Source organism: Sorghum bicolor, chromosome 4 (assembly GCF_000003195.3).
Source record: "Sorghum bicolor cultivar BTx623 chromosome 4, Sorghum_bicolor_NCBIv3, whole genome shotgun sequence".
Lineage (NCBI taxonomy): Eukaryota > Viridiplantae > Streptophyta > Magnoliopsida > Poales > Poaceae > Sorghum > Sorghum bicolor.
The window spans coordinates 46,673,967-46,700,011 of record NC_012873.2 but is presented as its reverse complement, the minus strand read 5'-3'; the positions used below and the strand labels follow the sequence as shown (position 1 = coordinate 46,700,011).

General features: G+C 47.0%; 2 protein-coding genes across 3 annotated transcripts; one reads left to right on the top strand and one right to left on the bottom strand.

The window, feature by feature from the left end:
• LOC110434801 (serine/arginine repetitive matrix protein 1-like) lies at positions 1–7,235 on the bottom strand. Its single transcript, XM_021459527.1, has 5 exons — positions 7,184–7,235; positions 3,272–4,153; positions 2,469–2,572; positions 2,224–2,262; positions 1–1,030 (listed from the first exon to the last, which is right to left on the bottom strand). Exons 1-5 carry the CDS (start codon positions 7,233–7,235, stop codon positions 1,025–1,027), a joined length of 1,083 nt encoding a protein of 360 aa, XP_021315202.1. The 3' UTR covers positions 1–1,024.
• LOC8056709 (tankyrase-2) lies at positions 7,116–22,876 on the top strand. Of its 2 annotated transcripts, none has more exons than XM_021459802.1 (11): positions 7,116–7,402; positions 7,508–7,681; positions 7,870–8,001; positions 8,424–8,563; positions 10,038–10,154; positions 10,321–10,443; positions 16,195–16,344; positions 17,537–17,638; positions 22,015–22,185; positions 22,267–22,346; positions 22,490–22,876. In XM_021459802.1, the coding sequence occupies exons 1-11, from the start codon at positions 7,234–7,236 to the stop codon at positions 22,536–22,538; spliced, it is 1,407 nt and encodes a 468-aa protein (XP_021315477.1). In that variant the 5' UTR covers positions 7,116–7,233; the 3' UTR covers positions 22,539–22,876. The 2 variants fall into 2 exon arrangements, with proteins under 2 accessions (XP_021315477.1, XP_021315478.1); XM_021459803.1 differs by having other exon boundaries at positions 7,117–7,402; positions 10,068–10,154.

Here is a 26,045-nt window from a genome sequence, read left to right as displayed (position 1 = left end):
GAACAAGATTGAAGTTAATAACCAAATATCATTTTTTGCATCCAGAACCAATTCTGCACAACACAGTATAGTAGTTCATGTCATTTGGATAGGACAAATCTTTATAGGGGCATTTGATACAAGGATTCAGAGATCAAAACAACTTGAGGAATATGTGCCAGGACAAAAAAAATATAGTTTACGAATATCTTTTGCCATGTAAGCTTCCCTCTACTCGAGCCTTTCGTCCAACATTTTTTGTAACTTGGCAACAGTTACGGGCTTCTATCTTTTCAGGCACGATACAGTGCAGTAATCCTCACTATGTGCAGACAAAGGCCCAAGTGCAGCTTCCAAATTCATTCATCAGCTCATTGTGTCGTATATGTGTGAGAAATATGAAAACAGTATGCTATAATTAGAAATCCATGCAATTAGAACTTGATAAAATATTTATTTTATCATGATGCAAATTTATATGTAACACATAGATTCAAAGGATTAGCAAGAATTGTTGAGAAATTCCAACTTTTGATGACTGATGAGCAAGGTGATACTCTAGGGATCATAGCTGCAATGCCTTCTTTTGTCACCTATTAATACTCGACATGAATTGATTTCAAACAAGGATGGAGCAATATCTACCAGATACAAGAGAATGACTTGGTTAACTAAAACTGAGAACTCAAAACCAAAAGAAGAAAAAAATGCAAAATTACCCGGCGCTTATATATTTTCTCTTCCATTGTTCGATGTGCCATTAGGCGATAGGCATACACAGGTTTGGTCTGGCCATACCTGGAAAGAACATCCCCACACAAGAAATAAACAAATGACAAGTTCTTGCCTCCAAACCTGATAAATGGCTTGCAGATCATGTGTTGGATTCTATGATCCATCCAAAAGAACCACGTGATTTGCAGCATGAAGGTTGATACCTAGGGATCCAACACAAGTTGATATCAACGTGCATTTCTCTCATGTGTTTTCACGGTCATTAAACATCTCCACAAGATTCTGCCGTTCAGAAGATGGAGTGCTCCCATCAAGCCTGTTCAGCATGACACAGATATATGATAATTTGCAAAATCAGTCATATATAATGATGATAAACAAATTTGTTAAAAATACTATGCCAAGAAAAACAATAGCCACTGCAGAAATAGATGCAACAATTGTGCTATATTGCTATCCAAGCCTTTTTGTTTTGCAAAATGATCATGATTCATAAAGATTAGATTGTCAACGTAGCACTACTGAGTCTTCTAAACAGAGACATGACAATTTGCCTTAGTAAAAGAAAGAACATGACGAAGTCTGGAGTCATAAAAGCTATCAACCAACATGAAAAAACAGCTCTGAGTTACCTTTGTTACGAATTGACTTAAATTGTCAGGTTGTTTCTTGTTAGTTGCTGATGCAGCTAGTCACCAATTGACTTAAATTTCAGAAAATATTATGTATAACAAGATTGCCTAAAATCTCACACGACTATATTTTTCACCTTATTAAATAGACAATGAAGCAGTGAATCCTGAATCTAAACAGTCATGTATTAAGCACCTCCAAAAGCTATCAGGTAGAAGTAAATCTACAAGAGATACAGTGAAAAAAAAAGAAATGAACTGAGTCGATGGCCAATGCAATATGAAATTCAAAGCGATTGAGAATTCTAAAAATCTCTACAATATTACTATAAAGTTTAATCACCGTAAACTTAGTATTAGTAGAGAATACTAAAGTTGTTTGGGAAGGTTAATTTGCAGAGCTGTCTCAAGTCTCCGTAAACAGGAATGGGAAAAGTGCAGATCACTGGAACTAAACAACAGGGAGAGATTAGCTAATTCAAATATTCAACACCCGGCCACATACAGGTCCCAGCATATGAGCAAAGTAGTGGTTTTCGTCTAGCTGGTGAATGCACTAAACAAAAATATGGTAACTCAATTTTTGAGTCTGTCATGGCCTAAATAAGATTGTGCACAACCATGCAGCACCCTGACAAATGAAACTTAAAACAGATGTATCCTACATATATGAAGCTGTGATTACCAAATGATGAGGCATACTTATACATTCATTTGAAGGTCACACAAACACATTCAGTTAGTAGGAATAATCAGTGAAAAGGAATCAGGATTAAAAGAGCTAAGTCTATCACTGATCTCGTTCACCTTTTCCTAGGATTGACCATATATCAAGAACTTGAAAGACACTTTTATCATAGTGTCGAACAATATGCACCTGCACGAGCTTGAGAGATCTATAATTTTGAAGAGTGGTCTGCACATATAAAGAATTGAAGAATTCATTAACTGAATATTATCAAGGACTTGCCAGTTTGCATATAAACAAGACAAGCGAGGAAAAGACTTCAACATTCCATAGGTCTAATACTGTACCTCTATGCATTTGAAACACGTCATTTCTGATTTTGATTAGACTGAAGAAAGCAGGTAAAAGTATAAATATGTGCGGTTATTACTTACAGTAGAATGATCAAAAGACCAATGGATCACACAACTCCCTCTATTTCTCAGGTTCAGGAGGGTTAGGGGCAGAAAACTCCTTTTGAAACAAATAACTTTAGTACCTGAAAAAGTTGACAAAAAATAGAGGAGGTAGATGAGCTATATTAACAACTACTAATTTGCCAGTGATCACAACTTTGGATTAAAATCAATTTCAGCAAATAAAACTTATTTCAGCGGCAGAAGACTTATTGAAGGTATTTGTCTCAGTCATGCATGTTTTTGGCTACCACAAAAAATATACATTAGCATAGCTACTTGCTCCTGACTGGATTTTGATTGAAAAAAAATGGAAGCCTCAACAAAAAAAAAGCTAGAGAAACAACCTGACTACTACATGGAACGTCAATTTCAGATTGTGGGCATTGAGATGTTCGGAGAGCACTGCCAACAACGACTAACAACAGATGTACATGAGACTATGAAAACTATTAAAGTCCACTGAAACAAACAAATTAATTCATATACTATAATTCTTTTTTCTTGCCTCTCTTTCTTGTGCATATACTAATACACACTCTAATTTACAATTGTTTCACATCAACCTTTGTATAAAATAAACTATAATATCTTACAGAGTATATCGCTATACAAGTAGTCTGCAATCCCAAAATTCAGTATTCCTGAGAATGACAATCTGAACAATACTCCAAATCACGCTCCAATCTGGACAACTTTTTACTCACAGTTAATTCAACAAGCACCTAGAGACCACCATCACCAACCAAGTAGAGACTGCGAGCAGATGAAAGATGACGCACCTTTTCTAGAAGGACCACACTCCGACACACGGGCAGAAGGATGGGAGCTCCGGGGCTGAGCGGCCGCTAGGTGTAGGGTGTTGGAAAGCAGGAGCGAGAGTCCAAGAGAGGAAGAGAGGGCTTCTGCTTGCTTCTGCAGTCCGTGATTGCTTCTGCTTGCGCTGTGGAAAAGGCCCAGAAGCCCACTCCGTCTGTTTAACGCTGCAAGTCCCGCCGCTCTTATCTTTAAACTCTCAACTCGTCGAGTTTGGTCGCTTGAGCATCGGCGATCTGAAAGTCCGAGGGACAGGGGCGCCGTCGGGCGGTGGCCTAGCGCTCGGTGGCGTGGGGATGGGGCTGCAGGTGCTCGAGTGTCATGAGATGAGTGCCTCTGATGGTCGGCGGTACAGGGTTTCGGTTGGCAGGCCGGTCTCGCGGCGGACGGCGCTAGGCGGACGGCGACCACCGAGGCGCGTGGAGGGACGGCGCTTGACGGGCGAGGCGAGAGCGGCGGACGGCGCTCGGCGGGCGAGGCGAGGCGGCGCTCGGAGGCGAGAGCGGCGGACGGCGCTGGCGAGCGAGGCTCGCAGGCGAGAGCGGCGGACGGGGCTCGGCGGGCGAGGCGAGAGCGGCGGACGGCGCTCGGCGGTCGAGGCGCTCGGCGGCGGACGGGGCTCGGCGGGCGAGGGGCTCGGCAGGCGAGTCGAGCCGGCGCTCGGCGGGCGAGGCGAGAGTGCGGCGGACGGCGCTGGAGCCTGGAGGGCGAGGCTTGCGGGCGAGGTGAGGAGGCGAGGCGCGTGCGTTCGCAGGAAGGTGGAGGGGATCGAGGAGGGGATGGCGGTCTCTGTTTGTTTCCAAGTACGCAGATGCGCAGGCGCGGACGCACGACCGGTGACGGGCAGGCTAACAAAACCAAAACCGCACCAAAAAAAATGTTCCAGTTTTAGTCTTTTTAGTTGTATATATTGTAGAAGAAAATACGAAATCGAAAAAAAATAATATCAGGAAAAGCCCACTGGCTATTCACCCGCCCGTCTTTATCGCGCATTTTTTCGCGTAAAATCGCGTGCTACATAGGTCGGTGGGATTCGAACCTGAGATCTCACTCTCGCGCGTACCTTTCTCTACCACTCCACCTATTGTGTCTATATTAGAGTTTACTTCCCTACATACTATCATAAATTAAGCATAAATTAATTATTTGAGGCCCTAAACTGATTTAAATGGAAAAGTCATCAACTACAAACTTTTACAACTTTTTAAGATCTACAACTTTTATATTGGTAGTTCCTTCATCCGAGGTCATTTACAAAATTTGAATTTCAAATTTAAAAAATTCAAACGTAGTTTTCGATGACAAGATGATTTCAAATGAAAAAAAATATTAACTACAAAGTTTCATAAATTTTCAAGATCTACAACTTTCATTTTAATGGTTTTTTCAAACGAGGTCATTTGGAAAGCTCAAAAAATTTAAGTTTAAATTATTTCTAGAGATGGATTTCTTAAGAAACCGTCTATAGAAATATATGATTTCTACAGACGGTTTTGTTAGAAAAAACACCTGTAAAAATTGATTTTTATAGGCGGTTTTGTAGTCGGATAAACCAATTTCTTTCCACATGCGTTCTTTAATTGAAACTGCTTGTAAAAATTATGTTCCACTGCTGCTTTAAGCACTTCTGTGGCGGTGCCGCCCGCCGCATGTGCTTGCTCGCTTTGCTAGTCATGCTGGGACTGTGCATGTGCCTGCTCGCTCTGCTGGCGCGCTACGCTTGCATGCTCAGGGTGCTGGCTCGCTGGAGAGTAGTAGAGAATGAGATGAGAGAGGAGGAGCATGGGTGAGAGAAAAAAATTATATTTATTACACGAAGACTTTACAATTGTGTGAGTTAGTTTTTATAAATGATTTTTACTGGCGTGATATTTTTGGATATTGTGCATAAATTTTTATCATTGGGATTGCCCTTAGAGCAAGGTCAATAATAGAGTCAAGTGCTTGGCTATAAGCCAAGTGATTAGAGTCAAGTTATACAATAAGTTGTCTCATACTTGTCTCTAAAACATCTTCTCTTGTCTATTTCTTCTCACAACACTTATTATTTGGGCCCACCACTACCTATGCATCCGTGCCCAGTTTAGTGCTTGCATGAGAGCCAAACTATCATCTCTCTCCTCTCTTCTCTCCTCCATATCAGCGTTAGCTTGGCTATAATCCCATTATTGTACTTGCTCTTAGGCCATCTGCAATGGTTCTCAAACAGCTAAGAATTCTATTGGCTTTCAATAGCACTTTATAAATAGCTAGCGAGATGACGTATAAAAATAATAAAAAAATAGCATTTTCATTGACGTATAAAAAAAACGCATTCACTCCTGCGCTCGCCCGGAGTCTTCCGACCTTTGCGTGTTGCCGAGGACTGGGGATCTGGGCGGGTAGACGCATCTTCACGGGTTGCCGAGCGTTGGGGATCTAGGCCTTGTTTAGATCCAAAATTTTTTGGATTTTGATATGGTAACACTTTCGTTTTTATTTGACAAATATTATTCAATCATGGAGCAACTAGTCTTAAAAGATTCGTCTCGTGATTTACAAGTAAACTGTACAATTAATTATCTTTTTTATTTATATTTAATGTTCCATACATGTGCCGCAAGATTCAATTTGACAGAGAATCTTATAAAGTTTTGAGTTTTTAGATATCTAAACAAGGCCCTAGTCACATAGACGCATCTTGGCTGAGTTACCGCCGGCCAGTTGATCGGTTCTTGGCGGTACGACGTGCAGGAGAAAAAGATACGACACCACCAGATACGACGTGTAGGCCTTGTTTAGTTCCTAAAAATTTTGCAAAACAGGTACTGTAGCATTTTCGTTTGTATTTGACAAATATTATCCAATCATGTACTAACTAGGCTCAAAAGATTCGTCTCGTCAATTTCAACCAAACTGTGCAATTAATTTTTATTTTCGTCTATATTTAATATTCCATGCATACGTCTAAAGATTCGATGTGACGGAAAATATGAAAAATTTTGCAAAATTTTCTGAGAAGTAAACAAGGCCGTAGAAGAAAAAGAGACGGCAAAAAATAGTTGACTTGTTTGGAGCGAGGCCCTGTTTAGTTTCCCAACTAAAAATTTTTCATCCATCCCATCGAATCTTTGAATACATGCATGGAACATTAAATGTAGATAAAAAAATAAACTAATTACACAGTTTAGTTGAGAATCGCGAGACGAATCTTTTAAGCCTAGTTACTCCATGATTAGCCTTAAATGCTACAGTAACCTACATATACTAATGACAGATTAATTATGCTTAATAAATTTGTCTTGCAGTTTTCTGACGAGCTATGTAATTTGTTTTTTTATTAGTTTCTAAAAACCCCTCCCGATATCCTTCCGACACATCCGATGTGACACCCAAAAAATTTCCGTTCCTAATCTAAAAATCTCTCCCGACAGCCTTCCGACACATCCATTTTTCTTAATTTTGTCAAACACAGATGCCAAACTATTAGAGATACTAATTTTTTTCACTTGTCATATGTTTTAGTCACTTGTCAAATCATAAGATTTGCTAAGTGATTTTTACCAAATTGTTAGAGATGCTCTTAAAACTAATCATAGACTAACTAGACTTAAAAAATTTATCTCGCGATTTTTCAACCAAAAATTAGTTTATTTTAATTTCCATAACATTGGGCGAAAATTTTTTTTGGGCTCCTCCCCCGTGTTCGGGGACGCTCGAGGCTCGACAGGGCTCCTCCCCCGAGTTCCTCGGGTACGCTCGACATTTATCCACTCGGTCCCCGTCGCTTTCTCTTCCCGCGTACGCTTCCGGAGGCCTCGGCCCGCGGCCTACTCAATCGGCACTTCGGCAGTCAGCACTCAGCAGCGCCCTCGGCTGGGCTCGTCGGGCGCGTATACCAAACGTTAGATCACCACCGTCGACCCTGCGACCGGTGCCCACCGTCGCCATGGCGACGCCGCCTCGTTTCCCTCCCGCCCTCGCCGGCTGCTTCCCGCGCAGAGGCTCGCCTCGGGGCCCGGACAACCCTAACCCTAGGCCAAGCTCTCCTCTCCCCGGCTCTCCCGAGGACGCCCTCCTCCGCGCTGCCTTCGACGGCGACCTCCGCCTCGTCAAGAGTACGTCGCGGTCGTCCTCTCCTACCTCCTCCTCCGACATTTCCTATTTCGGTGTTAATTAACTTCAGCTTTGATTTGGTCTGGGCGGTGCTTTTCCATCCCCAGAGATGACGAGAGTGCTGGACGGGGGCGAGGAACGGGGCGCGGAAAAGGTGAGGGCTGTGCGGAGCAGCAACGGACTGGGCGCTCTGCACCTCGCCGCTGCCCGTGGGAAGCTGCCGGTGTGCCGATACCTGGTCGACGACCTGGGTCTGGATGTCAATTCAATCAACGAGGCAGGTGGGTCCTCTCTCTTTCTTTCTGTGCCAAGTTGGTTTCTTTCACATACTGAAGTGGACTAGTGGAGTGGATCTAGTTGCATGGCATCTGCTGGCCCAGTGTTTACCGGTTGCTAGTTTGGGAAACACGTTTCCTCTAGTTTGCAACACGCTGTTGATGTTATTTTACGGTTTGGGTTTCCATGACAGGTTTGACCCCCTTGACATGTGCTATTGATGCTGGGAGCGTGGATGTGGTGCAGTACCTCCTCAATAATGGCGCTGATACAGAAACACTCATCAGCACTGGGCTTACTCCTCTTGTTTACGCTGTTGGAAAAGGTAAGCGTATCTCCATGCACTCTATTGCACACATTATTCCAAAAATGTTTCTGTTTTCTGTTTATTAGTGGCAGTGAAGGTAATGCAATGAACTACCTGAAACATATGTTGGGCACTATGAAAGGGTAGGCTCAGGTCATTTGTTGAAATTTTATCCTCCCCAAGATGCACATGATGCCATATTTAAAGCAAATATAATTAGTGGGCCCTTTTCGTTCCCATTTCATGTGTCCAAACTCTGCACACTGCATCAGTTCAGATGATTATAGAGATCCAGTTTGGACTGTGTACATATATTTGTTTACTCTTTGTTTCTCATGGTGAATATCATTAGGTTACCTAACATTAACAAATGTTTGTCAAGACAAAGTTATGCTGAAGTAGCAATAGTTGATTTTTGATTTGTTCCGTGTCATCTCCAGGAAACTGTGAAATAGTACAAGCCTTACTCTGCAAAGGAGCATATGTTGATGCATTAACTACTGTTGGGGCAGCACTGCATCTTGCTGCTCAAAATGGGCGTGATGATATCGTGAAGGTTTTGTTGGATCACCATGCAGATGTAAGTGCTTCATGTTTCTCCCTGCTAGGGATTTCTGTTTAAGATGGTAAATTTGAGAATTTTTTATTGGGATTGTTTCTCTATCCAGTTTTTCATTTGTTTCATGCTTGGTGCGCCCACTGAATTTGAGTTCTTCAAACTTCACAGTTCAATATAATCTTAAAGCTTTTAATCTTTGGAGACCAACATTATTTCCTTTGGAAAACTAATTACTTTCACAAAATAAGCTGCATTTCTGACTGTTATTATTTCCTTTTCATTTGTCCATGCTGGTGCACCAGTTATTAATGTTTAATCCCTTTTGCATATTCCTGAGGACTTTTTGAAGAGCCAACTGCCCAACTATCTGTTCTTTTCACCAACCACAACCTCATTATCTGATGTGCATACAAAGAAGTAGCTTCTTTCTAGTGCTATAATGAAATGTCCAGTTTCACTACAGACGTGAAATGTATTTCAGTGATCAGGTGGAGTCCCTCTCTGGTGAGTAAGAGCTTTCTAGTTACATGTACTTTCACTCAGGGGTGGGCGTTCGGTGTAGACTGAAATTTTGGGTTGGGTATTTCGGTTTTATAAAAAAAAACAGTCTTTGAAAATTAGCAACCGAACTTGTCTTAGAAAAATTAGGGACGGACAATTCAGTCACCCGATTTATCGGTTTGGTCTTTGGTCCAAAACCGAGCATCAGACGCTTGTCTCAGGATCTAGCCAAGAGAAGGAAGGGGAAGCGTGAAATGGAGGAAGGGGGAGAGAGATTGGGGAGGATGAAGAAGGCTGATGGGGAAGGTGGCTGCTCTAATTCTGCGTTGTCGTAGTGGTTGTTGGCGTCTTCGTGCCCAGCAGCGATTGGAGTTTTGAGAATGTTCTGAGAATGGGAACCGAAGTAGAGACCGAGGACCGAACTTTCAGTCTTTTCGAGTTCAGTCTCGGTCTATTCGGTGTCCGTTTTTGGTCCCGGTTTTTTCCCAGTCCTGCTTTCACTGTGTGAGCTTGATCATGTTTCATTTGAAGACTAAGTACACTATTTCTTACATGGTCTTGTCTATAGATATATTTTTTTGGTTTCTACTTCTCATTGTATTCTCTTGCAAGCTGAACTGCTGAAGCATGTACATGCTTAGCAATGCTCTCATGAGTGATGCCGTATTGTGCAGTTGTCTGTATATATCTTTGCACATTTCATTGATTTCTTATGATTGTTTCACTACAGCCATGTTTAGCTGTACAAAAATATGACATTGTGTAGTTCATTTGCTTTTGCAATGTTATATACTTTTCCACATCAGTCATGCCCGGATTTTGTTACTGAAAGAAACATAATTTCATTTTTTTATATGTGCTAACATTTTCTTATTGATATTGACTTCTTTTTCTTTATTTTGCTTCCACAAAGACACTTTATTTATTTGACATTCTGTTTACTAAAGTTTGTACTTGTTTATGCTTGCTCTATGCTGATTTATTATTCATATAGGGATTTCTAATCTTCTTGATCTCTCAACAGCATAACAAGATAGCTTGGGGTGTCAACAGACCTCTTATTTATGCCATTTCTGCTCGTTCATTGAAATGTGTGAAGCTTCTTATTGAGGTATGCCATTTTAAGGTTGCATCGACTTTATGGTTTACAGCACAAACTAAGAGAGTTACTATACTGAATTTATGTTGAAAATGTAGGATCAGAGAGTATGGAATTCATGAATTTCACTTTACATATATTGTCTAAAGGATTCATTAAACACTATATTTTTTGTTAGGCTGGTGCTGATGTTCAGGGTATTGGTACTGAAACACCCTTAGCACTTGCTGCTACTGATGGCTTAACTGACATCCTGAAGTGCTTAGTTCAAGCTGGTGCAGATCCCAATGTTTGTGATGGTGTAGGCCCTCCCCCCCACCCAACAGTAACCTGTAATTCTAGTACAGTACTAAGCAGACTCCCATGCAATTCTAGTAAAGTTCTCTTTGTTATGTTACTATATTTGTTACATCAATGCTGTGAGTATCCTTGGCCAAATGAGTCCTGTCTATTATCCCTTCATATTCTTATTCTTCTTAATTGCTTATGATAATGCACAAATTTACTGTTCCATACCTTGAGTACTCATCTTTCTTCTGCACTGCACCCATACCCATATGGCCATATGTATGGATAGTACCTTTTGAATATTCATTGTTTGTTTCTTTAATGTTTATACTGTTACTATAGTGGCTGTTGCAAACTGTGATTTTCATTAATTGGGCTGACCCTAGAAGGGTAGCAATATGGTCACATACATGGGCCTCATGGGCCTAATCCTTATACTCCAACACCCCCCCGCAGTCTGGACTACCGGCGCAGCGGAGTTCAAGACTGGACAAGAAGGAAAACACATAACACACAATACCCCCCCGCAGCCACAACTAGCCACCGGTGACGTTGAGGCTGGAGCGAAACTCGGCGAAAGTCGAGGAAGGGAGGCCCTTGGTGAAGATGTCCGCAAACTGTGAGGTGGTCGGGACGTGGAGGACCCGGACGTCGCCGATGGCCACATGGTCGCGGACGAAGTGCAGGTCGATCTCCACATGCTTGGTCCGCTGGTGTTGCACAGGGTTGGTGGAGAGATAGACGGCGCTGACGTTGTCGCAGTAGACAAGTGAGCTTCTGGCGAGGGGGCGGTGAAGCTCAGCCAGGAGCTGGCGGAGCCAAGCAGCCTTAGCCACACCATTGGCAACGGCGCGGTACTCCGCCTCGGCACTGGAGCGTGAGACCACCGGTTGTCGCTTGGACGACCACGAGACAAGGTTGCCGCCCAGGAAGACAGCGTAGCCAGAGGTGGACCTGCGGGTGTCCGGGCAGCCCGCCCAATCAGCATCGGTGTAGACAACCAGCTCGGCAGAGGAGGACCGGCTGAGGAGCAGCCATAGCTGAGACTGAGAGTGCCACGGAGGTACCGGAGGAGCCGCTTCATAGCAGCAAGGTGGGGCTCCCGCGGAGCATGCATGTAGAGGCAGAGCTGTTGCACGGCGTAGGTGATGTCATGCCGTGTGAAGGTGAGGTACTGGAGTGCGCCAGCAAGACTCCGGTAGGCGGTAGAGTCCTCTGGCCCAAGCATCGGACCCTCTGCCTCTGACAGCTTGCCCTGGGTATCGACCGGAGTAGAACAGGACTTGTAGTCAGTCATCCCTGCTTGCTCTAGAATGTCACAAGTGAACTGCCGCTGGTGGAGGAACAAGCCTGAAGGTCAGGGCTTAACAGTGACACCAAGGAAGTGATGGAGCAGACCAAGATCCTTCATAGCAAATTCCTTCTGGAGAGTGGTAATGATGCGCTGGAGCAGTGACTCGCTGCAGGCAGTGAGAACAATGTCATCCACATAGAGGAGCAGGTAAGCAGTCTCACCCCCATGGTGGTATATGAACAGTGAGGTGTCAGACTTGGCCTCCGTGAACCCAAGAGTCTGCAGGAAGGTAGAGAACCGAGAATACCACGCCCGAGGCGCCTGCTTGAGACCGTAGAGAGACTTGTTGAGCCGGCAGACCAAGTCAGGGCGAGAAGAATCCACGAAACCGGCTGGCTGACTGCAGTAGACTGTCTCAGTCAGAGTGCCATGGAGGAAGGCATTCTTGACATCTAGCTGATGCACAGGCCAGGAGCGCTCGAGAGCCACGGATAGTACGGTGCGGACGGTAGCTGGCTTCACCACTGGACTGAAGGTCTCATCATAGTCAATGCCGGGCCGCTGACTGAAACCTCGGAGGACCCAGCGAGCCTTGTAGCGCTCCAAGGAACCATCAGCACGCCGCTTGTGCGTCCAGATCCACTTGCCGGTGACGACGTTGGAGGCCGACGGACGGGGCACCAGATCCCACGTCTGGTTAGCGAGGAGGGCCGCGTACTCTTCCATCGCGCGGCGCCTGTGAGGATCTGATAAGGCCTCGCGGACGGAAGAGGGTACCGGAGAGATCCTCGTCTCGCAGGTAGCAGCGATGAGGGCCCGCGGCTGGGATGCCTGTCTCGTCACCATTGGGTGAGTGTGATGAGGATCCCGGTGAAGTAGAGGCGGGTGGTACACCGGCGGCTCGGCGCGAGAGCGCCTTGGGGCCGGAGGCGGCATGGACGGGTGCTCCGTCGGAGGTGGCGGGGTCGACGACGGAGCCCGTACCGGCGACGACAGCGCTGGTGGCAAGGGCGGCGACGGAGCCAGCGACACCGGCTGTAGAGGCGGAGCCGGCTCTCGCCGCCGCTGGTAGACGAGGCCGAAGCGCTGGGGAGGTGAGGGCGGGGCGCGCGGTCCCGCGATCGGGACGACGACTTCGGGCACAACGGGAGGCAGCGCAACCACTGGTAGCGGTGGAGGAAGCTCTGGGGCTGCCTTTGCTGTGCTAGGTACAGGAGGAGGGTCCTGGCTCGAAGGACCACCAGGAGAGCGTGCCGGAGCAAGACCTGCAGGGTATAGTGGAAACGGTGGTGGATCCACCGGGTAGTGGGAAAAAAAGAAGCCTCCGCAGGGTCAGCAGGAGGTGTGGAGGTGGGGGTGGTGGAGAAAGGGAATGCCGACTCGTCAAACACGACGTGGCGAGAGATGAGGACACGGCGAGAAGAGGTCCAAGCAACGGTACCCCTTATGCTCAGGGGAGTAACCCAGGAAGATACAGAGAGTAGAACGGGGGGCAAGCTTATGAGGAGAAGTGGCAGCTGTGTTGGGGTAGCAAGCGCACCCAAACACACGAAGGTGATCGTAGCGGGGAGGGGTACCGAAAAGAGCGTGGTGTGGAGTGGGGGCAGGGGAAGCCGTGGAGGGCAAGTGGTTAAGGAGATAGGTGGCGGTGTGGAGGCTCTCAGCCCAGAAGCGAGCGGGAAGCGAGGCCTGTAACAGAAGGGTGCGCATGACGTTGTTTGTGGTGCGAATCATGTGCTCAGCCTTGCCGTTCTGAGGGGAGGTGTAGGGGCAAGACATGCGCAACTGGACACCACAGGAGAGGAAGAAGGAGCGAGCGGTGGTGTTATCAAACTCACGCCCGTTGTCACACTGCACGGCCTTGATGGTGAGGCCGAACTGGGTGGACACCCATGCAAAGAAGTGGCGAAGAGTGGTGAATGTATCGGACTTGGCACGCAAGGGAAAAGTCCAGGAGTAATGGGAGAAGTCATCAACCACCACCAAGTAGTACTTGTAGCCAGACATACTAAGAACAGGAGATGTCCACAGGTCGCAATGGATAAGATCAAAGATGTGAGCCGCATGTGAGGAGGTAGGGAAAGGAAGTCTAACATGACGGCCCAACTGGCATGCATGACACAAATGCTCATCAGGAGTGCGGGGGCAAGGCACAACGGAACTGCGACTGAGCTGTGTCAAAGCAGTGCTGCCAGGATGGCCAAGGCGACGGTGCCACGTAGTGGAGGAGGTGGTGGTGAAGGCAGATGCCGAAGGGGGTGAATAAGAAGGCAAAGGAGGTGCAGCGGAAACCGGGAAACGAAGGGTGTTGAGAGGCCCAGTGCTGTCACAACGGAGAAGAGGACGCCGGGAAGCCAACTCCCGCACGGTGAGGCCAGAGGGGTCGAACTCAACCGAACAAGAGTTGTCAGTCGTGAAGCGGCGAATAGAGAGGAGGTTGTGAACCATACCGGGAGCCACAAGAACATCAAGGATATGAAAGGAGCCATGGGAATTGGCAGTGCCTACGGAGGAGACAGGAATGCAGGTGCCATTAGGGACCATGATGGAAGAAAGACAAGAAGGGTGGGGAGGACTGATAGAAGAGAGGAGACTCGCATCGGGCGTGGTATGGAAGGTGGCGCCCGAGTCAGCGATCCAGTTAGGACTGACTGGTCGCAGCCCTGCGGCAGGAGGAGCCGCGGGCGGAGGTTTGGTGGTGGTGATGAATGAGTAAGCCGGTGGGGGAGGAGAAGCAGCTCCTCTAGGCACGACGACTAGGGGATGCACGCGCGGAGCAGCGGGGGCCATGACCCGCGCACGAAGAGCCGCTGTGTCCGACAACAGAGGCGCCGATGACGTCGCGGTGAAGGGGGCCGGCCTACCGTCGCCCCACATGGTCGACCACGGGTGGCGGAAAGATGCCCAGGCCGCCGGGTTCCATCCGACAGGCCCGAGCAAGGCACTCAGAGGTGGAGGCCACAGAGGCGCTGAGAGACTCCCACCGCGTCCACCGCGGCGGCAACGGTGGCTGCCACGGCCCCCCCAACCCCCGCTTGGCTCGGAGGGAGGAGGAGCAAGAGGCGGTGCGTTGAAGACTGCCGCGGCTGCGTCAGCCCGTGGCATGCCCAGTCCGGCAGCCACTGCAGCAGGCATGGCGGCGACGGAGCCAGAGGAGGTTGCCCCGACACCGTGCGAGGCAGGGAGGATGAGCAGTTGCTCCGCCTCGGCGATCTTGCGAGCCATGGCATCGGCTGCATGGCGCTCGCGCTCCCAAGCGAGGTCGGCCGCCCGCATGTGTGCATGGCCGTCCGCAGCAGCAGCGCGGGCAGCGGTGAGGGGAGTGGCGAGGGCGGAGTTTGGCGGAGGTGGTGGGGGAAAGGCAGCAGCTGGCATGGCGTTCTCGGCGGCCTGGACGTCATCTGTAGGAGGAACCGTGCCCGCCGCTGCCATGAGAAGGCGAGCAGCAGCGACGGCACCGGCTGGAGGACCGGCGGCGCCGGCGTCCAGCATCCTGGCCAGCGCCTCGGCAGTGTGCGCGTCCAGGAGAGCCGCATCCGTGCCCAGGGGCGGCGCGCCCGCAGCCGCGCTCAGGGGCGGCGCGCCCGCGCCTCGGGGGGCCGCGCGCCCGCGCCACGGGGGTTCGCGCCCGCGCCTCGCGGGGCCGCACCCAAGGGCCGCGCACCCGCGCCTCGGGGGGCTGCGCCCAGGGGCGGCGCGCCCGCGCCCAAGCTTCGGGGGGCCGCGCCCATGGGCGGCGCGCCTGTGCCTCGGGGGGCCGCGCCCAGGGGCAGCGCGCCCGCGCCTCGGGTGCCCGCGTCCAGCTGAGGATCGGCGCCGGCTGGTGGTGGAGGAGGAGGGGCAGCCATGGCCGCGGCTGCGGCGGCGCGTCGGCCGGCGGCGGCGACTGCCTGGCGGCTGGCCTGGGAAGGGAGGGAGGGAGAAGACAAACCCTAGCTTGATACCATGTTTGCAAACTGTGATTTTCATTAATTGGGCTGACCCTAGAAGGGTAGCAATATGGTCACATACATGGGCCTCATGGGCCTAATCCTTATACTCCAACAGTGGCCACACCAATACAGTGATCATCCTTGCACATAATTACTCTCTTCTATGGTTCCTGAATAATTTTATTCCTAACTGCACATGTTAATTAACTATTTTATTTGTTATATACCTTGAGTATTTATCTTTCATTTTCTGTACTCAGATCATATCAGCATGTACTGATTTAGTAGCAAAATGTTCTTAATGCTTTATTGGCAATTGATAGCACACTTCCTAGGCCTGCTTGTTGTGTTTTACCATTCACAACGGTGATTTATGGGCCAGTAGTATTTTACCTAATTTATAAAGTAAGTTGTGTCATATATCCAATGCCTTTGTTCAACACTTGTCTATATACCTTTCATGTGCTACTATCCTGTTATTTTGCTGTTCCTTGAGAAACTGCTGCACTGACGTTAATGCTTCCTATTTTCTTGGTAGTTTGGATTCACTCCGATAGAAACTGCTGCACGTTACAATAGGCGTGAGGATGTTGAGATACTATTTCCAGTCACCTCTCGTATTCCAACTGTTAATGATTGGAGTGTTGATGGAATCATTAGCTATGCAAAATCAAAGCCAGCACTCAAGGTATCATAAAAAACGCTATGTTTATATTTTATGTCAATTGTTTGAGTTGTTATTTCAGTGATTCTTTGTGTTTATCTCTATTCTTTGGTTTCTGTAATTAACTTTTCTAACTTGGATGCAAATACCTTTTTATAAAAATCTTTATAAAAAAAAGGATGCACATACTTTAATCATAAACTTGATTCTCTTCTCAAATGAAGCTTAAGGAATATGGATCTATCATGAATGGTAAGTGTAATATTTCAGCTGTCCTGCTCAATGAATTTGCTTATAGTGGTATAAAAATTTGTGACTTGGCATTCGAATATGTCATTTGTCAGCAATGAAATTCATTTGAAAGAAGTATATACCTTTGTCCTACAATTTTACAACTAAATTTGTGCTTATGACATAACTATTTGATGGCATATGTCTGCAAGTTTGTTTGCATGTTTTAACTGTTGCACTTATCTTTTCTCCCAACAAGAAGGTTTTTAGCATTGAAACTTGGATTACAGTGGTTTTTGTGCCTACATTGTATAGTGGTGGGATAATGGTTGTGTTGTGAGGTCTTTTAATTAATTTATGTTGGCACAACAACCCTGCACCGAGGTGAGCAGCACCTGCTCTCCTCCCCTCTCCCTCTCCCCTGCTCCAAGGTAGAAGAAGAGCCCTGAGCTACTTCAGCACACACACAGCACACACACAGTTTCAGACTTGAACTGAAACTGCAAACTGAATGAGTGGCAATGAACTGCCTTCTTCCATTGCATTGGGCTGGTTTATATACACCAATATATGTACCTTCTACGGTACAGTTCTACCTACTACATACTCCTAAGGTACAAGGCTGAAATCAGCCAACAACTACTCTAGTACCAGCCATACAGCTGGTGTACCTCTACTAGTACATAGTATGGCCTATTGCCTTATACTCTACAGGACCAAGGACTTGGAAACCATGAGCTGATCCAACTACTACCCTCTGTCCTGGACAGGAAGAAGAAGAGAGAAAGGGGGCAGCAGATTATGTCTTACAATTTATCAGGCCTACCCCTACTCATAGAGTTGACTACTTGATTTCGATCCAATTCTAATGCAGAGGACCATTCAGTAGTCATGTGCTAGGGTATGATTTAGGTATGGTGCTACTTAGCATGGTTAAATGTTGCTAATGAAATTTTGTTTCGTCCATTTATCACCTATGTTTTAGGATGAGGATTTGTATACAGTGATGCTTGCTAATTTAAAGTTTCAAGGACGTGAAGCGGTCAAGAACAAAGATTATCTTGGCGCAGTTGACATTTACACTAAGGTATATTGTTGCCCTATAATTGTTTAAACCAATAATTTTCCAATGGTTTACCTCTTCCTCTCTGAATTTCTGACTAAATCAACAGAATTAATAAACCAATAATTTGAGCCATTGGCTGTACCTTTGTAGGAAATTTTACTTTACTGTTTATACAATTAGCTTCGGTGCAGTGAGGAATGGCAATAGTCAGTAAGCATTTTCTCTAACATTATTCCAATGGCGTGCTTCCCTCTCTCCCTCATGTCATTTTGACTCAAAAACAACCAGAAAACAGTATTCTAAAAGGCGTTACTAATCGTATGCCTAAGCATGCTTAAGCGCGAATCGCAGCCCCTATGTGTTGTTTAGGCCCTAGGCGCCCAATTAAATGCCGGGTGCTGGCAAGCATATGGTTGCAAGTGCAGAGGAGGCCTGGAGCATGGACAGGAGAACAAGTAGACAGCACAGGTGGTAGAAAGAGTTGGTGACAAGGGTTACCAGATGCAACTATCTTCCTCGCATCACCGGCGGCTGTGAGTTTGGGCTCCTCTTGCGTCCTCTCATCATCACCCCTATCGCATCCTCACATCGCCACCCCCGTAATCCTGCTCGCCAACCCACTCGTGGAGGAAGAATCGATGAGATTGGAGAGATACGATAAAAGAGGACCGCGGTGGGTGGTGGCTTCTCGTAAAGTTCTAGGAATAGGGCAATGTCTGGTGCATATTGGCTAGATGGGCCAGTATTTGCAGCCCATGTCATGGAAATCATGAGGGGATAGGAGGGGGATAGGAGGACAGATGGACCTTTCATTAATAATGGACCGAGAATGGCGTGGGAATGGCAGTACTGATGAATGTACTGTTTAACCGTGATTAATTTACGTCTAAGCGTCCTGGGTGCTAGGTGCTGGCCCAACACCTGCCGAACGCCTAGCATTTTTTTAACCTTGTTTGGTATTTATATATATTGGTCACTGCATGATTTGTAGGAGCCACACTACTTCCAACACCAACCAGTGTGCATACTCAAGTTGTGTTTTCCCTGTTGGTGACGTGGCATACTAAAAGGATATTGAAGTTGCATGTGTTTGTTGGGGAGCCATCTATTGCATTTGAGGCAAGAAGGGTCCTGTGACTTATTGCTCATGATGGGAGCTCTTCAATGGCTTGAACGGGTTGAGTGTTTGTGGATGAAGGAGAATATAATTGGTGGAATATTTGATATATTGCATTGGGCCTCATGGGCTGATTATATAGGGTACATAGCACTAACACCTTATGTGGGTACACAATATGGTACTATTCCTATTTACTCTAACATCCGCCTGCAGTCACAGCGGGAGCGCTATAAACGGTAAGACTAGAGAAGAAGCTGGTAAGTAACATCCCCGCAGTCATAACAGTCAATGCGTCGCGTATGCTGTGGCTGGAGAAGAAGCCGATGAGTCCTCATGCAAGACGGTAGCCCTTTATGCCGATGCCGAGGTAGTCGAGCGTAAGGGCGCACTATCCGTGGTCAAAGAAGTCGTGCAGAAGATGGCCGAGGTCGACGTAATTGTAGTTGGGTTGCGTGTCGATGGAGCTGCAGGCACACAAGGGGCGCCATGGTAATGACGGAGACGCGTCGAGGCAGTCGTCGTGGGAGGGGGCGATGCCGAAGTCGATGCAATCAGGACCGTCGTAGAAGAAGGGCGATGACGCAATCGAGGCAGACGGGGTAGGAACGGGAGGGTCGATATCGAAGTCGATGCAGTCAAGCCGCCTAAGCATCGAGGCGTAGCTAGATTTGCCAGATCTAGCAACGTGTCGGGGACGAAAGCACGCGTCGGTGTTGTCAATACCAAGCGTACAAGAGAGGGCCCCAACCGTGTGGTTGTGCTGGATGAAGAAGAAGCAATGTGGGTGAAGACGAGTCGGCGAGCAGGTGTCAGCGATGACGCGGGTAGTGGCAGCTCGATGACGAAGACCCAATCAGCAGGACGAAGACCTTGTGTAGATGGATGGCGCAGCAGGGATTGTGCAAGTCGTCGTTGCACAGGTGACGGCGATGTAGATGCAACGACGAAGCAAGACACGGGCGGCGGTGCTGCGGCCCAATGAGGCGACACAACAGCAGCCCTATTGCTCGGAGAAGATGCGCGCAGTACTCGGAGACGGTGTCGATGAAGTCGATGCCAATGCCGGAGTAGAACGTGCGAGGTCGACAGGCGGTGGGCGACTCAATCCTGATCAGTGATCGGGCAAACCAAAAAGATACAGCAGCAGGAGATCGGGTGTACCTAGCAAGACGGCACGACGGCGGCAGTGTGACACGATGCAAGGCGCACGACGGGCCACGAACATGCGGGGTCGAAGGCGCCAACACGGATCGACGAGGTGGAGATGGGCAGATCCGCTCGACAACAGCGACACGCCAGATCTGTCTGCCTCCATGGCAACACAAGGTCGGGGCGGGTGGCTGGGCCTGGCCGCCACCACAGCAGGGCACGGGACGGGGCAAGATCCATCTGCCTCCATGCGACAAAGATCAAGAAGGTGTTGACGGCGACAGCCAACGATGAGTCCGGGGATGAGGCCACGGCGGCAGCCCGGTGATGATGTAGGGGAGATCCCGATCTGCTATGCGGCGACGACGATGACAACTGGATCAATAGGATCAGGCGCCTAAATAGGGGCACTGCCCCTGGCGGAGATCGACCTCCCCTTGGGGGCGCGGAGAGGTCAGAAAGCTAAACCAGGGGAGCAAGAGCTCCATCCAATCTCGGAAAGGTCACAAGTGGCAAGTACCACCGCGATGTGTGACGGGGAGATTGTTGGGGTTTAGTCCCACATCGTGTAGCGATGGTGGGGGAACACAACGTATAAGGTGGGGGGAGTCCTCCCCTATCAGACTAGTCTTTTGGATTGAATTGAGTCCAAGGCCTTATATGTTGTCAGCTCCGGTGGACCTAGGACATGTGGAGCGTAGGCTCGCGATAGCGAGCCCGGCCGGCTTGGAGCCAGCTCCAAGATCGAGAACTCGGTGGACATCACCGGTTCTAACAATATGGTATCAAAGCTAAAGGTCTCGAGTTCGAATCCTGGTTAGCGCAATTAAATAAAATAATTGCTGCTCGCTCCTATTCCACGTCTGAGGCCTGAGGGAGCCTCCACGTGAGGGGGATTGTTGGAATCTAAGTGAATTGCCCATCTCTCCCCATCAGCTTAAGCTTCTGGGTTGAACTGATCGGTGCATGCAACTCAATAGTGGACCCTAGACCCTAAACCATTTTTTTCTCGAACACGCAGGAGAGCTGCGTATCATTGTATTAATAGAAGAAAAAATAAATAAATAGAGTTATACATGGACCCCAGGTCCAACCACACACATACAGGCCCAACACTAGAAAACTGGATCACCGGTTAAACAACAACTAGAGACGACCCTACAGCTGCCATTAGACAGATCCTTCAGCAGCGAGGAGGGACATTCCCTTGGCTCACTATTAGTAATGTGCTTCAATATCCCTAACGAGGATGAGGTGTTATGGACAAACATATTTGCACCGTAAAGCTCCACTATAGATTTTCTTGTGGTGAAACAGATTCTTGAACATCGACAGCAACATGTTGCATCTGTTGATCATAGAGAAAATAAAACCAATAACATTTGTTAAAAATCTTTGTTACTTTCTAGGTTTGAACATTGACACTATAGTTCAACTTATACTGGTTTGGTTTCATTAAATCGATATTGTCAGTGTTGTATGCTTCATACATTTATAATTTCATTCTTTCTTTGCTCTCCCTTTTTGAAGACACAAGAGGAATTAATCCTAAGCCAATGTTGCAACTTGCAAGCTATTCTAATCTTAACAATGAGAGAAACCTGGTAACATATTAGTTTGGAAGGCTGATGTAAATACCATGAACACACACAACGAACTTCCAAATTCTTGGTTTATTTTTACTTAATTTTTTTCCTTTCCGTTTGCACTTCTATGTTGTATGTCCTTGACCTATGTTTATGTGCTTGAGCTATATTCGCCAACTTACTAATTTAATCTAAGAACAGATTATGAATCAGCTGATTAGTTATCATTTGAACATGCTTTTGCAATTGTCAGTCAAGTACTTCATTCCAAATTGGAAGACATTTTGACTTTTCTAGATACATAGATTTTACTATGTACTTAGATATACACTATGTTTAGATACATAGCAAATGCAATGTATCTAGAAAAGCCAAAATGTCTTACAGTTTGGAATGGAGGGAGTACTTGACTAGCCTATGTTGCACAAATTTTATTGAGTTATGGCCAGATTTAGTAATGCAACTAGTAGACCAGATTCTTTTGAGCAAATGTGAGAATGTGCAGAATTGCGCTAATTGTCACTCCTGTTCACTGGTTGTAGGCGATGAACCTTGACCCTGCTGATGCAACCTTGTTCGCCAATAGGAGCCTTTGTAGGCTTCGCATGGGTGATGGGAGGAAGGCTTTGACAGATGCTGTAGCTTGCAAGTCTATGAGACCTGGCTGGTCAAAAGCTTGCTACCGTGAAGGAGCTGCCCGAATGGTACTGAAGGTGAGGTGAATGGTCAGTTGATCATCTCTGAAGTTTATGTGATAAATTATTTTCCATGTACACTGATCTTTGTATCTTCAGGACTATGAAAAAGCATGTGGTGCTTTTCTTGATGGCCTGAAACTGGAGCCAGGGAATGCAGAGATCGAATCCGCTTTATGGTAACTTAACTGCCCCTTTTGTCTATATATGTATATAATAAATCTTTGCCACAACAAACCTCATGCTGGTCACTCCTATTTCCTTGCTGTAATGGATCTCATCCATCATCACTGTAATTGTGATTGTCTGATTGAATGTGCAGGGAGGCTTTGGAATCCTTGAAGATATCTCACAAAAAAGAGAAAGAATAGCTTGGTTAATTTAGATGTCAGAAAGTTGTACAGAACCTGCACTAGTAGTCTCCTTAAAAGATGGAGCTGCCCTCTTTTGCTGTTGACCAAGCCACATGTGAAGTTCTGAAGTGAAGTCTGGAAGAGACGGAGTGTTTTGGGTAACCATTATATGACCTTTTGCTAATTATACGCTTGGTCTTGTGATATATCCAAGAAAGAACTGAAAGAGGGAGCATGCCCACTCAATCACATTTTGAGAGCACTTATGTCAAATTTGTAAGCTAGACCAGAATGACATCAGCGTTATCGGAGTTCATGGTGTGTTTGGTTTGGTGCCCAAGCTGGCTGAACCAAAATTTGAAAAACTTTGGCTATTATTAGGTTGAATACCAAAAAATTGGATTGGCAGCCTTCTTTGGCCACCAGTTTGAGGATCAAAATTTGGTTATGCCAAAATTTGCCTTAGGAACATAGGACTTAGCAGATGGTAGGAACCAAACATACATACTAAATTCAACCAGTGCCAAGCATCAAACAAATCTCTTTGGGTTCAACACTTCTAGAAATCTCTCTTATAATATCTCTCCATCAAACAAATTCAGACCATCAAGTTCGTCATTGCCCACCCATTGCTGGCGCTGCAGAGGAAGAGACCACCATGCAAAGCAAATGCCTAGTGCCCCTGCCTACATCAGGTTATAAGCACGAGACAACCTACACAGCAACACTCCAAGGCCGACCTTCAACGCCACCAACACAACCACACTACCTTGCCTCAGGAACCAAGCCTCAGGAACCAGCAGAGACCCTGTTCCTGCATCCATGGCGGCCTACCCCAGTGATCCAAGGGCCCGAGCAGCAAGCGACTCGGTCCTCATCTTCGCCATGGGTGACATCAAGAGGCACTGTGATGCTCTCGTGGCCAGGGCAGCGGTGTGTTGGCTTCAGGGCAACAACCATGACTCCGAGACTTAGCATGTTGGTGATGCTCTCAAGTCGAAGTTGGACATGGCTTCTGGAGACTTCCACGTAGTCAAGCACTATCGAGAACAGTACCGGGTGATCTCCTCCAACGAGTGCCTCAGACAGAGGGTAACACGCCAGCAACGTCTTGAAGATGGAGGAAGGAACTACATGGAACGAAACTAGGGAGGCAGAGGACATCAAGCTGGAGTATTGGGTCAACGTCGCTGCAAGTGTGGGGGCAAGATGTGGTGGCCATGATCCTGGGCCGCTCCTGTGCTGTCCACTACGTGGAAGAGCACACTCGCCGTCGTGAAAGGGCAAGGACGTTTGACCTGTGGGCGTGGTGTGTAGATCCCTGCAAGATTCCAAGGAAGAAGGTGTGGCTTACCAAGTTACCATCACTCATCCTAACCATGTCCCGCTTCCTCGTGTGCAGGTCCATCATGACGAACCAACAGGCACCAAACCAAGCATGGGTTGATGTACAAGGTGTTCCCTCATGTGGCGGTGGTGGAAGACCTTTCCTTCCTCTCTAATGAAGGTGGCCAAGGAGGGCTACCAAACCAGAAGCGTCGTAGAGACCTTCTTGTTTGGAGGTATGGTGAGCCTGAGTCACAAGGGGAGGCCCGTGGTCGCAGGGATGCAGACCGCAGAAGAGACATGCACCGTAGGAGGGATGATGATGATGATAATGACCATTAGGGTGGCTAGCATAGGAGGCACACAGGAGCTCCTCAACTTGGGGGCGTATCACCAGGTGCCGTAATGGTGCGGCGGACTGCTACAACAGCAACACTTGAACCTGGAGAGATCAACACTTGCAATGAGAAAAGCGAATTGGTCATCCACTCGACCAGCTCAACACAACTACATATATTTTCCAACAAATTACACAGCCTCTACCATTAGATCAGGAGCAGTTCAAGATTTCGAACTTCAACACACCACAGACCAAGGGGAGAGTACACCCGATCCAATAGATGAGTTCCTGCACTCTGTCACAACACATTTGGAACAACCTTTATTACCATAGCCAGTGCTAGCCTAGGTCTCTAAAACTCAGGTGGGGATGAAGCTACACTTCCAGACCATACTCAGAGAAAAAGTAGTCGTTTAGCCAATAAGGCGAAATCTAGAATTAGCAAGAACACCATGAAGGTAGCTCAAGACCTGCTCATTAAAAAGTTGGGTGATTTACTACCACACAAGTCACACGACAGTGAGGTTAATGTTGAATCCTTTTCGCAGCATCTTGGCAACCTCGTCAACAAGATAGAGATGGAGGCACTCTAGGACTAGGAAATTTTCATTTTTACAAAGATTGGCGCTCACCGATTATCACTCTTAGGATGACACTTACAACTTTACCATATGAGAGAAGTTTGAGTTCTTCATTTACCACATTTGCGCATGTGGCAAGCCACGCCAGCCCGACGCGGTGGCGCCTAGGCAGCAGGCAGGTAAAAGGTCATCCCTGCCCCTGCCCATTTTCTTCATTACATCGCACCCAGGCCCAACCTCACTATCCCCTCACTCAATTGTTCCCCCACGCTGCCGACACATTCTTCCCTCCCCCGTGCCACCGCCGCCCCCTGCTCCCCTCCCACTTTCCCTGCGCCACAGAGACCTTGTCACAGAGGGCGGAGTCGTCCAGCGCTAGAGGCTGGAACGAGGCAGGAGGTCCATGCGCACGTGTGCTATGCCATATCCAGTCAATAAAGAAACTGGGCTTCCTTTGATACAATGTCCGGATTGCCCCGGAATAGGGTAAGTTGTGCTGTGTCTCCATCTCTCTTGCTTTCTCTGTTTAAAATCTAGGGTTTAACAGTCATTAATGGATGTTTGCAGAATCCAAAATTTGTGGATTCTATAGATTCCTGAATGAGTACCTAGACTTGATTGAGAAGGTTGTCATTATCAACTGCGAGGAGATCGAGGAACTAGAAGAAGGATCAGAGGATAGTGGAAATGCTAACCATGAGGGGAAGAAGGACGTTGAGATCCTTATGTGGAAAATGAACTGCTTCATTGTTGTTGTCATCATTGTTGTGTTTGCAGTTGTTGTCAGATCAGTTGTAATGACCTGATTTGTATCTATGTGTTTCAAAATATACTTTGGCATGATGTATGAACCATTTGCAATGAAACTTTGAATGTTGAACATTTGTAATGACCTTATTTGTATCATTATATTTTGAAAGATTTGACACTATCTGGCACATTCTGGCCATGCAAAATAATATAGATGCCATCCTGCAGACAACTCTTTGTGTAGATGCACAGTTATGGACCCCCTTATTGATTTGAATCCGTATAACAAAAACAAAAGGATATATGAGGACAACAAAGCAACATTCAACAAACACAGAACTTAAAAGATGTTATTCAACAAAAAATGTACACTGTCACTACCATCATGTTGGGTTCTAGCTCTAAGTGTCCATGGATAGCCAAGAGCAGATAAATTAGACCTGGACCTTTCTTTGTTTGAATGCTCAGTGTCATACTCAAACTCCTTGACTATAGTATGCTACCTAACAACTAGCCTAAACTCAGCCA

Bases quoted from the DNA above. Each gene is read 5' to 3' on its own strand.
- LOC8056709 (XM_021459802.1), top strand. From the start codon at position 7,234: ATGGCGACGCCGCCTCGTTTCCCTCCCGCCCTCGCCGGCTGCTTCCCG. The intron at 8,564-10,037 runs GTAAGTGCTTCA...TTATTCATATAG, and splicing joins TGTTGGATCACCATGCAGAT to GGATTTCTAATCTTCTTGAT. The intron at 22,186-22,266 runs GTGAGGTGAATG...TTGTATCTTCAG, and splicing joins CTGCCCGAATGGTACTGAAG to GACTATGAAAAAGCATGTGG.
- LOC110434801 (XM_021459527.1), bottom strand. From the start codon at position 7,235: ATGGCGACGGTGGGCACCGGTCGCAGGGTCGACGGTGGTGATCTAACG. The intron at 4,154-7,183 runs GTATACGCGCCC...TGGTTTTGTTAG, and splicing joins CGGTGGTGATCTAACGTTTG to CCTGCCCGTCACCGGTCGTG. The intron at 2,263-2,468 runs GTAAGTAATAAC...TTATATGTGCAG, and splicing joins GGTCTTTTGATCATTCTACT to ACCACTCTTCAAAATTATAG.